The following is a 12,183-nucleotide window of genomic DNA, read 5'->3' as shown; positions in this document are numbered from 1 at the left end:
CCTTAATAAATCCATAGATTATATTAATAATCGAACCAACAATGTTTCATACCCAGTTTCTAATAAGCGAGGCACATCCTGGAGGGCCCCTTGATGAATTTAGAATTGTTGATTCTTGATGACTAATAATTGTTCTTAACTTATAAAAACCATTATCTCGTTATCTTTGTTTGGTTTTTTTTGGTATTGTTATTATATATATAATAATTATATACCTATTTTTTGTTCTTCTTAGTCTTTGAGTTCTCCATACACATTTCTAGTTCGAAGGATTTGTCATTTTTGCACAAATTTGAAATGTCATTAGTTTGGATTTATCCTAAATACAAAGTTTGTGACACTCGGACATTGGTAGGTCGAATTATTATACAAGGACGGTGAATTTACACAAAGTAGAACCGTTCTAACGGTATGATGAGACGCCTCCCTCTAGATTGAAGGTTCAAATCAGTAGAACAATTTTATTTTAAAATACTTGTTTTCCTTAACAAAAGTTGTTGACTATTATGTAAAATTAAACCTAATTAAAGTTATCAATTTTGGGTAAACCACATTAACAACCATAAAAGGACATAAACATAGAGAATTATATATTTTCAACTATTTGATTTTTTCTATATATTTTACCAAAAGGGAAATAAACTTTGATATAGATCGTTCATGACTCAAAGAAAACACTCTAAATTATATTCATGAATAATTAATCTTAATTTTGGAATATGTCATCTTTTTCACTTTTTGTGTTTTGGACGACATTATCAAAATATGACATATCACACTAACAATTATCAACAGAAGTAAGACTAGTGGATGCACCATAACGTCTTCAACCCATATCACAACAACAGTTATCATCATCAGTGATATCAATATCTGCAACGCAAACTTGTAAATACATAATAGCATTAAAGATGTCATCACAAATAACAAAAGCAGAAGCATCATGCAGTCTAGCTCTTGCTTGTTGATCCCTACCCCGACCATGATGTTTGCAAATTCAACCAATTTTGACAATCGACCAAAGAAAGTCTTTATGTAATATTTAAATTGTTGAACAACCAATCTCATGACTTTAGAACTATGTTGCCTATCTTAAAATGCAAATGGGTATTTATAGTTGAATTTCTCGAATTTATTTGAAAAGTATTCATTGTACATTGTAATATTGCATTAAAAATAAAAAATTAATTGAAAATATAATTTATAAAATATTATTTTCATTTATTACAACCGGCACAATTGAATTCAAAATTGCTTTTTGGGAGTAAATGCACAAAAATCCATGTATATCCATAATCTTATTATATAAAAACAAATATATTTTTTATAATACTCCTTCCGTCCCAAAATTATAGTCCATCTTTCTTTTTTGATTTGTCCTAAAATAATAATCCACTTCTAAAAATAAATAACATTTTTACTAAAATATCCTCTCATTATTACTTAATCAACTAAGCATTTAATGGAATATTAAATGCAAATAAGAACAAAGCTATCATTTTATTATATAAAGTTAATGATAAATAATGCTACCTGTATGTTTTTTGTTTGTGGACAACCATTTGAAACGGAGAGTTTTCCATGTTTGTTGAAATCCTATTAATTATTGGTTGGTTTTATTCACATACTTTTTTAAAAGACAGGGACAATTTTGTAAAATGACAAGTACATTTTGCAATATTTGAATCGATTAACAAGCCAAATTTTTTTTCTTTTTTTATCATTTAAAAAAAATGATAAAAAATGTAAAAAATCGGAACTTAAAAAGAAAACTTGGCTTTCCAGACTTTATTAAATTGTTATTTCTGAATTAAATATTAAAAAAAAAAAAAAAAAAAAAAAAAAAAAAAAAAGTTGCATTAGTAAGTACATTAAGAGGCCTTACAAATTATAGAAATAAAAAAACTTACAATAACAATAGCAAAAGAAAAGAAGAAAAAGACTATTATGCCCCTAACCACTAAATATTAAATATGCTAATGCTAATGTCTTCTCTCCCATTTCCCTTCACGCCTACCGTCTCGTTCTCTCCGCTCCATCACCTGCCTTGACTTGTTTCCCCTTGAAGCATTCCGTTGACCAGACCCAAAATTACCAGATTGCCCCTCCAATGCCATCATTACATCCGCTTCACCAACACTCCCTGTATCTCCCGAATCCCTGCTCCCATCAAAGTTTTCTTCATAGCTACTGCCACCATCATCTTGGCGGTCACGCAGTTGTAGCAAAGTCGGCGGTTGGCCCGAAAATTGCCGCCCCCCTGACAGGACAATGGTCGGATTCGTGAAATCAGGCGGCAAACCACCACCACTACCACCGCTTCCGCCACTTGTTCTCAAGTTGCCTTCATTTGTTGATCTTCCATTATCCCTTTCACGATATCTCTCTCGAGGCCGACTGCATATAGGATCAATTAGAAACTGATTAATGTTTTTATTTATAGAATTAATATTATATAAATACATATTTAAAAAATAAAAAAAACAAAATATAAAATACATAATAACATATTACATACCTACTAGGACCAGAGGAATATTCCCTTCGTGATTGTGATCGGGATTCTGCCTGTTCTAGCTCCCGTTGGAGTTCTCTCTACAAGATAACAAGGGGTAAACGTGTTAAACTACAATAACCCAGGGGTGGTTTGTGGAAATATATTGATATGATGTTACTTGTGTTTTCTTTTCTTTCTCCATATCAAGATTGTGTTGAAGTTCCCTAGTTTTTGCACGTTCAATTGCAAGCAACTTTTGTCTCTCAATCTCCTTTTCTGTTTCGGCTGCCTTTTCCCTATCACAAATTTAAGATTCTTCATAAATGAAATGGGCTAAATGGGAGAAATAGCAACCTACTTTCATCCATTTGTTTATCATATTCATATATGATAAGAAGAGATGAAAGTAGGATGCTATAATGAAAAATGAAGAAGAGATGAAACCTATCAAGTTCCTGAAGGAGCTCTGCTTCATGGAAAGCTGTCTCCTCTAAGTACTTTTGGCGTGCACGTCTTATCACCAATTTCTTCTGTCTGCGTGCTACAATTTCTTCTTTAAGCTTAGCCTTTTCCCTATTCAATATTAATAAATAAATAAATAAATAAATTATCTCCTCGAAGATTTATAGTGATGTGGAAGATTATTGATTAGGATTAAAGAGAAAAATGAAATAGAAAAGAAAATAATAGTTTTAGAGAAGAGTGCATACAGAGACTGAATGTGATCCTTAATTTTTTGAAGACGTTTATCTTCCTTCTCATAATCTGGATTTAAACAAAGTGGCATGAGAAATATCATCACATGGAGATTAATTATAAATTCATAAATTCAAAAAAAAAAAAAAAAAAAAGAATGTTACTGGCTAGAAAAGGAAGCTTTCTCCAATCTGTGACATCATTAGATGACTCCTCAACAGACTGCTCTTTCTGTATTAGATCCATTTCAATTTCAGCCTCTTCAATTTCCTGCCACACGTCATTCAATACCTCTTATTATTTTTTATTTTTTTTTCTAAAACGATGCAAATATTGTAATGTTAGAACTTACCATAAGTTTTTCATCGGTTTTTTTCGAAAAGAAATCAAAGTATGATTGTACAGAAGTCAAATTTGCAAGGACCTGTCACATAAATTATAGATCAAATATAGTTAATCTTGATATGCGTTTTTCAAAGGGTATTATAGTCAATGAAAAGGTGTTGCTTACCTGAAGAAGTGTCTCACGCGTACTTTCAAAATCAGAGTCTCCTTTTTTTGAAAAATCTGAAGTCAGAACTCCCTTGAGAATCTTGATATGCAAAATTTTACATGTTAGAATAAGGCATTAATATACAAATGCACTTTTTTTAATTAAAAATATAACAAAAAGATTTTTTTTTGGTATATATAATCTTGGAAACACTTACCCCTTTGGCTTCATCCCCTTCACTTTTAAGCTTACACAAAGCTTCACAAGCAATTCGAACAATATCTTCACGCTTTCCTACATAAACACTTATAGAAAAATCAATGATATTTATAGATAATTATTTATATCTTTCCAATAAAGAAAATAAAAATATACCAGCTTCTGAAAGACCCAAAGTTTCAATATTTCTCCAAATACTTTGAGGAATCAGATGAACATCTTCAACAGGAGAATAGAGACAGATGTTCCCAATAAGAGCTAATGAAAGTTGCATAAAAGGTCCTTCACATGTCTGTTGACCAAGGTTGACCAAACACGGGAGAAAACTATCAGCTGCACCAAGAACAGATTGTAACTGTAGTCTCTCAGCACACGGAACACATTTTACCAAAATAGCCATCGCACGTGTCCTCAAAACAGGTGACACATCAGATGAAGCTAGAACAACAATTCCATCCCATGTACTTGAAACAATAGAAGATAAAACTGACTCATCAGAGGGCAGTATCGTCATTTCACTCTCGGATTCCTGGCCCACCAGACTTCCCAAGTGTTTCAGTGCTATGAAACGTTGTTCTGGTTCAACGTGACTCATCATTGAAGAAAACAGATCAATTAAAGAAGCTTCACTGGAGTGAAGATTGTGGGCCCCACTAGAAAGTAATGATGACAACCATTTATCTGTTTGTAACCTCCATGAAACTTTTGGTGCATTGCATGAAAACATCTTTATTGCTGAACAAATAAGAGAAATTACTTTATCTGAATCATAAAAACAAGGTGTCTCAAGTATGCAATCAAGAATTTCAGATGCAATCTCCCAACAACTGTTTTTTTGTAGCACAAGAATCATTTCAGCAAGTTTTTCAAGACTGTTGTTCCATGAAAAGGTTGAATCTTTTTCTAACATGGATGATAGACATTTTGAGTACACAAAGCATTCTGCTGACGTGGCAGAGAGTTTTTTAGCAGGTTGATGATGGAGTTTCCAGCATAGCTCGATGGTGGGATTAAGTTTGGAGAGAAGAGTTTCTAGGGTTTTGGAGAATTCTGTTGTTTCTTCAACAGACAACTGATTAATGTCACTTGGCATTTCATCAAACACTTTGTATGCGTCTAACAGGAAACTTGAATGTGATTCAGATTTATCCTTATCATCACATGATTCACCATTCATTTTGAGAGGAATGACACCTAATACTTGTAGTCTCTTAACTAGCAAACTTTTGCAGCTTTCCATAACTGTTTGAAATGCAGAAAGATAGTCATGGAAAGAATTTGTCGACTCAAATGTAGCAAAATCAGCCCAAAACACAAGCGATTGTAATATCTCCTGTTTCCTTTTTACTGATAAATCAAGAAAAACAGAGGCCAAAACAAGAATTGTTGGAGCCCTGCTATATTGTTCATCAGGAGTAACTTGATTTCTTATGTTACTAAAAAGCTCATCAAAGCACAAAGATTCAAACTCAACACATGAACCACCTTCCTCCTTCGATGCCTTCTTTAAGGAATAAGAGATGATTGGCTTTAACAAACACAAAACCGAATCAAGAAACGCCACATCAGCATACGAGGTTTTACACAAGGACTGAAGCACTTGTACAACTCTAGGTATTTCAGGAACCATTGCTTCCATGTGTTCACTTACAATGGCTTCAAGAACATACAAAATGATTGCTTTTGCATTTTTTGCAAGGAACCCCTTAAATCTTCTAGAAGGTATGATGTCATCATCTTCTTTCAGTAAAGGCCATGAACATAACTCAGAAAACCAACACAACAAATCTGGTACAACACTAGAAGGAAGAACCCTCAGTTGAAATCCAACAGCCTCCAATATAATCTCCCCAAACGCTTTAAATTGTTTCTTCAAATTTGGAAAAAATTGACTAATTTCAGGGTAGATAACACGAAAAGACTGGTCAATTTGTTGACCAGAAACATCATCGATAACCGCAAGTTCATCGGTGAAAATAGACAACAAAGTTGTTAACTGAGTCAACTCAGAAGCAAGAACGAGTCTTTCCTTTTGATATTGTTTTGCATTACGTGAAACAGCCATCCATCCGATAAATCGAACTAAAGGAGATGAAGAAGAAGAGAAGGAAGATATTTTGTTCACCCAAGTTGAAGAAGGAACCAAATTACTAAATCGCCCCCCTTCATCACCTCCACTTGAAGCTACAACCAATCTTTGAAGAAGCATCCAGTGGCGTTCTACCTCATGTACCTTATTCAATTCCAATTCTAATGTGCCTTGATGACAATAAGATACAAGAAGATCATTTAAATACTCACAAGATTTTAATATGATTTCAATGATACGTTCAGGGGGACAATAAAGTTTAGTTGCTGAGTGTAAAAGAAACACCAAACTTTGTAAAAGAATTTCACGCATCGAGTGTTGTTCTTTAAGCAAAGAATTTATCAAAAACTTGCATAATAATTCTTGATTTTGTCGAACCAAAGTGATGGCATCCATGGATGATGTATCTGTTAGAGAAAACTGCATGACATCATCGTTTTCATCAGAGATTATTTTCTGATACTTGTGATCTAATTCAGCAGCTTCTAGAAGAACTTCAAGAACGATTTTGTCACGCTTTTTTTCAATACGCGCTATAGCTTCCAAATTACTTTCATTTTTCTCCAAAATTCTTCTGATTTCTGTGAAGTTATAGTTATGATGAGTCTTTATGATGTTGTCTTTGAAAGACATCAAAAAGAAGGGATTTACATAGCACTCTGCAGCCAATAACAGAGCATCTATAGAAGCATTATGGCTTTCAGAAGTAATCTCACTCTGTGAATGTAAATCAAAAGCCACACGTTTAAATTCAGAGGCCCATAACTCACAATCACTGTAACTCATAAGATGTAGACACTCTGTATGCAATTTAGAGTACTCAATAGCACTAAAACTTTCATCCTTTTTCATGGTTATTTTTTTATCGATCAAATGTTTCTCTTCTGAATTGGCATCAGAAACATGTGTAAGCACCATGTCCTTGAGTTCAGGTGGAGCAAAAAGAACGCTGACATCATCAAAAGTATCCTGCTTAGCTGTATCAGAAGTGTCTGTCTTTCCATCAACATCATCTTGAGAGGAAACATCTGGTGGTTGAGGGTCCATGGTTAGAGATGTGGGAGATTTTCCGAGGTCAATGTTGGGTGGTAATTGCATGTGAGGTTCCAAAATTGAGAGAAGTACACTGCAAGAGAAATAATGAAAGATGATGATTTTGTGAGTATGATAATTAACAAATAAAAGGTGGATTGGATTGGATTGGATTGGATTGGATCTTACATAGGAGCAACTGAACCTCGCCTCCATTCGGATTCCAATGATGGGAGAATGGCTGATTTTGTGACAGCTGTACGGATCACATTTAATGCCACATTGCAATTCTGTTCTTGATTATCATGAAAAACTGGAGATACATCTCCAAAGGGTATTGTGGTCTTTACTGGGGTTAGAGCTGGATCAAGGAAAGGCTCTAGAATTTCCAAAAGAAAGAGAATCTGATGCTTAACATCCTGAAAAAGAACAAATTGTATATATAATTAAAAGTAAGTTGAAAATCTACACAAACTAGATATAACATACCTTATATTTTGCCATTACACTGTCCATATGCCCAGATAATGTCAAAACAATGTACTTGAGAGCAGCACGTGAGTCGCCTATTGCATGACGACCACCCTAAAAACCAATCAGATATTTCAGATCATGTGTTTGGAAAATGGCCTCAAAGGATTCCCAACAAAGAAAATTAAATATACGTGGAAAACTCCAAAACCGGAGAAAAACCACGGGCCTCCAGAGAGAAAAATCCACTATATGCAGTAGACTTACATGGATTACACCTAAAAGGTCCTCAACAAGCTCCACAGCTAAATCCACCTGGAATTTTTTTCATGAAAAGGACGTGAGCTTTCTAGTTGAAATAAATTTAAAAATAATGTAATATGAATATGAGGTAACTTGATATTTTATCTTGCATGACCTTTGCGGTTACTTGACCTAACCATGGTCCAAGTACACCAGTACAGAGGTCAATGAGGACACATGCAGCCTTGGCCTGCAAACCATAGGTTAGGATAATATAATAATACAAATTATACAATATAAAGTGATATGGTAAAGTAAGTGAAAACAAAAATAAATAAATAATTATATAAAAAAAAACAGACATGTGATGGTGAAAAGGATGACAAGTAGCCAGCACATCCGTGAAGCAGTGGACGATACATTGGAGAAGTTGATGTCACCACAATCTGCAATTAAATTAAATGAAATAAATATTCCAATTTTGACATGATTTAAATCATTAAAAAAAGGAAAACCTGAGAGAGAGCATGTTGCACAAAGGGTTGTCTCCATGCAGTGAAACTGTCATCAACTTGACCCCAACTGTTAAAATTAGGACGAAGTGCTGAAACAAGTAAGAAAATATTAAAAATATAAAAATAAATAAATAAATCAGATGATAAGTGAAAATTAAAATGTTATTTGGAAATATTTACAGATAAATTTCTAGTAACAACCTGGCAATAAAGCTTGTATGAGTGGCAACGTGGGCCAGAATTCAGAACTGTTTCCAGCCAATTTGCTGCAAAGGAGAGGCTGTAACATAAATAAACTTATCAAAAATAGTAATAATAATATGTTTTAGTAAATTTTTTATTTTCTAAAAAAAAAAAAGTAACTTACTTGGGATGCACAAGCGAAAAGAACATGTAGAATTCCTTCTTCAACTGCCTTAATGTCTAGCAGTTGAAGATATTTAAAGTCCCAGTGATCATCAGTTACTACCCGAAACTCCTCTCCAAATAAGTCTGAATAATCTGTGGTTTGAGTAAGTGATTCAGAGCTTGTGGCTTTTTCAATAATTGCTGACATGGCATCGGAATCAGATGAAGGGATAGACACTTGTTGCATTGTGGTGGGATGTTCCACTTCAAGCTTCAGTAAAACTTTAGAAGCCTGAGATATAGAAGAATGTTTTTATTACCATTGTATAAGTAAGATCCAAGGGTATTTTTGTCATTTTTACCATATATAAATTTATTACCATTCTGCAAACAGCTCCTAGATGAGAATCTTTGTAAGCCTTTCTTAGCAATAAAAGGATTGCATCTGATCGGAAAACTGTGGAAGTGGAAGTGTGAGGGGAAGTGGATGTTGTGTTACGTGATCTCCTTGGCTGAGGGTAAAAAAGGAACATTGAAAATATTAGTCATCTGAAAGAGAGAACTTTCTAGTTTCTAGTTTCTAGTTTCTACATGTAGGGGCAATTTCGGGAAACTACCTCAAAATTAGAGGAAACTGTTAAAGCTGGTGATGGAAGACTGTTTTTAGATGCTTCGGTGTCCAATGTGTTGTTGCCTGCTGATTTGGCAGTTTCCCTGTAATGTTAGAATGAATGTGAATGTGGATTAAAATTATTACTATGGAAGTTTAAATTATCACATTTTATATATTTTATTGTAGCAATGTTGATATTGTTTGATGTTCTTTATATTATAAGTATAAATGTCTTCTCCCAACGGCATTGTATAAACTGGATTAAATTTTTGGATTGAAGTTATTTAATGCGCCTAATACATCCAAACATCCAGTGTGAAAGTGAAATCCATTTTCTTCGAATCTCAAATGCACTTTTTTTTATCAAAATACTTTTTTTTATTTATAAAAGAACATAATATGTTTTTAATTTATACAAAAAGAGTAATATTTTTTTAATTTTGCATTGTCTAACAAATTACAATTTCGTGTTGTAAGTTCTCAAACCTTATAGTGTATATCTGTTTATTCTTAACTAAGGTTAATAAATTTTGATTGTAATCAATACAAATTTTAATTTTTGTTTATTTAAAAAATTGATCAATAGCTTAAAAAAAAAACTAGTTCTATCTTCTAAGTCAAGTTGTAGTTATAAATGTTGAATTTTTAGAGAAATGAAAACATTTTCCAAGACTAAATGGAAAAAGATTTAGAGATTCAGGTTAATTTCATTATCAATTATATATATATATATATATATATATATATATATATATATATATATACACTCACACAATTTGCTAATGAATACATACCAAATAAATGAGTATGAAACAAGTGTGAAACTTGGTTACTATCTAGTGGCATTGTCCCTACTATTCATCTACAACTTTCCTCTAATAGCAAAGACATCGCTACATATGCTTCTATATTTGTTGATGTACAATTGTCTTCTAATGGAAAGTTCATAACCCACCTTAATTATTGATTGTGGAACAGCGTTACAACCATTTTTAAATAGTAACATTCACTTACTTCCCATACATTAAAACTAAACCACTTAATGAGGCCATTAAAAAGTTGGAAACAATAAAAATTACAAGCCTATACTGACCTCTCATTTAGTACATGAAGAATTGGGTAAAAGGGTCCCGCAAGCATAGCAAGAAACCTTAGAGTAGATTCTGGAGCCTCTGGAAAACTGTTAAGATCTGCCTGCACACAATAGTAACTAAGTATTTTAAAAAATAAAACACAAACTTCAAAATGAATTATAAAAAACATACCTCAAGTTGGGGAAGAAATGTCACCAACCGGTTTGTCAAATCTTGAAGCAGCTATAAATTATTAAAGTTAGATTAAAAAAAATTATACTGATAAATAGATACACAATCAATTTATATTTCCACCTGAAGATGAATGTCTTCTGCATCTTGTTTATGAGAAATGATTTGTGGCAATAGGTGATTAATAACTGGTTGAAATTCGGGTTCTAGACCAGTAACAGGAACACCAATCAGCTGCAAAGAAAGAAGATGTTTAACAAAAAAAAAAAAAAAAAAAAAATTTGTTTCTAAATCATTTTTAAAATAAAATATTACCTGAATGAAGAAAATAGCTATGGGATTTCCCCTTAAACAAGATATCCTCACATATCTACATGCAGTGTAGTTCATGGGGTACATCATATCACGGCGGGGTGCTTCACACCGTGGCCTAACTTTTATAAAAGTCTCTGGCTGTAAAAAAAAAATGTGAAAGAGAAAAGAAAAATAGGAAATTAAACTAGAATGAAAAAAAAAAAAAAAAAAAAAAGTCTTACCTTATATCGCAAGCCAACTGAAATTTCCCATTCCAATACGGATTTATTGTATATCCTTATGTGTGACAACAGGCAAGGCTCCTACATTTAAAAAACATGATTTAATAAAGTATAATCTATAAACATGGTATGGTTATAACTTATAACTTATAACAGATGTTTATTGAAGATGATGACAATGAAATTAACAAGAAAGAAGCTCCTTTTTGCTTAGTTTAATGTTTTCACAATAAAACAGCATGTATTATAATTTATAAGCAAGCTAACTTTTAAGTTTCTTCAACACGTTATGTGAATTCAATTGTATTAGGTTTATTAAGTAAATTAATAATTAATGAACCTTATTAAGAAATTCAATAATCACTAAAACAGTGTCTTTAAAACCTATGAGAGGTGGATTACAATTATGGTTACACTATCAATAATCCTTCTAACCAATATGGATTTAACATATCACCACAGGTCAAACTCACAAGAAAAGTCATATGATATTCTATTTAGTATTTACTTTTACTACATAACTACAGCCTAAGTAAGAACAGATGTTGTTTCCTTTCTGTTTGTTCCAAATATAGACAGGTCCCCCTCAACTTTGGCACTACAATTCGCCATGGATCTCCCAGTTTCCATTTTAATAAAGCAGGATTGCAGTAGCACACTTATTAACAATAACAAGAGTCAAAACTCGAATGTAATTGGGGAACAACAGCATATGTCTACTTAAAAGATCATCAAATTTCACGATTGCACTTCCTCATACCCTAAACCATGCGAATATAACAGTGCCCTATCATTAAGTGGCGCGCAACAAAACAAAACCTTAAATTGAACCCATAAGCAGCTCAAACAATTAGAATAAAAGAAGAAATAAAGCAGAGAAACTGTACATCGAGTTCAAGCAAAATCCATTCTTTAGTATTGGTAGCTGTGGACCAATGATTACGGAGGTCAATGTCAAGAACATGAGAAGCTTTCTGCGACGGCGATTCTCTGGAAATGCCCTTTACTTTGTAAGTTAGGGGTTTCACCCGTGGCTCTAATTCCACTTCATGCATCTCCAAATGAAAGCTTTCTAGATTCTACAAATCTCTCTTGTCCCTCTATAATTAATCCAATGGAGGGTTTTGAGCTTGCCGGAGTCGGAAAGACAAAGGTTTTACCGTGTG

The 12,183-nt window shown here is 33.0% G+C and overlaps 1 protein-coding gene across 3 annotated transcripts; it reads right to left on the bottom strand.

The window, feature by feature from the left end:
* Window positions 1–1,839: 1,839 nt before the first annotated feature.
* Window positions 1,840–12,183, bottom strand: LOC145105694 (uncharacterized). 3 transcript variants are annotated; one of them, XM_079042776.1, is made up of 26 exons: window positions 11,905–12,183; window positions 11,018–11,098; window positions 10,797–10,934; window positions 10,605–10,715; window positions 10,482–10,532; window positions 10,310–10,410; window positions 9,221–9,317; window positions 8,984–9,115; window positions 8,623–8,895; window positions 8,457–8,535; window positions 8,256–8,344; window positions 8,103–8,186; window positions 7,916–7,990; window positions 7,765–7,812; window positions 7,516–7,611; window positions 7,216–7,445; window positions 4,062–7,120; window positions 3,904–3,980; window positions 3,705–3,785; window positions 3,546–3,617; window positions 3,358–3,463; window positions 3,208–3,262; window positions 2,942–3,070; window positions 2,676–2,793; window positions 2,519–2,595; window positions 1,840–2,397 (listed from the first exon to the last, which is right to left on the bottom strand). In XM_079042776.1, the coding sequence occupies exons 1-26, from the start codon at window positions 12,070–12,072 to the stop codon at window positions 1,983–1,985; spliced, it is 6,042 nt and encodes a 2,013-aa protein (XP_078898902.1). In that variant the 5' UTR covers window positions 12,073–12,183; the 3' UTR covers window positions 1,840–1,982. The 3 variants fall into 3 exon arrangements, with proteins under 3 accessions (XP_078898902.1, XP_078898903.1, XP_078898904.1); XM_079042777.1 differs by lacking the exons at window positions 10,797–10,934; window positions 11,018–11,098; window positions 11,905–12,183 and having other exon boundaries at window positions 10,310–10,406; window positions 10,605–10,690; XM_079042778.1 differs by lacking the exons at window positions 8,984–9,115; window positions 9,221–9,317; window positions 10,310–10,410; ... (3 more) ...; window positions 11,018–11,098; window positions 11,905–12,183 and having other exon boundaries at window positions 8,457–8,521; window positions 8,623–8,774.

Source organism: Lactuca virosa, chromosome 4, assembly GCF_052849685.1.
Source record: "Lactuca virosa cultivar CGN04683 chromosome 4, Lactuca_virosa_CGN04683_v6, whole genome shotgun sequence".
NCBI classification, from domain to species: Eukaryota; Viridiplantae; Streptophyta; class Magnoliopsida; order Asterales; family Asteraceae; genus Lactuca; species Lactuca virosa.
This window is presented reverse-complemented; position numbering and strand designations above follow the sequence as displayed.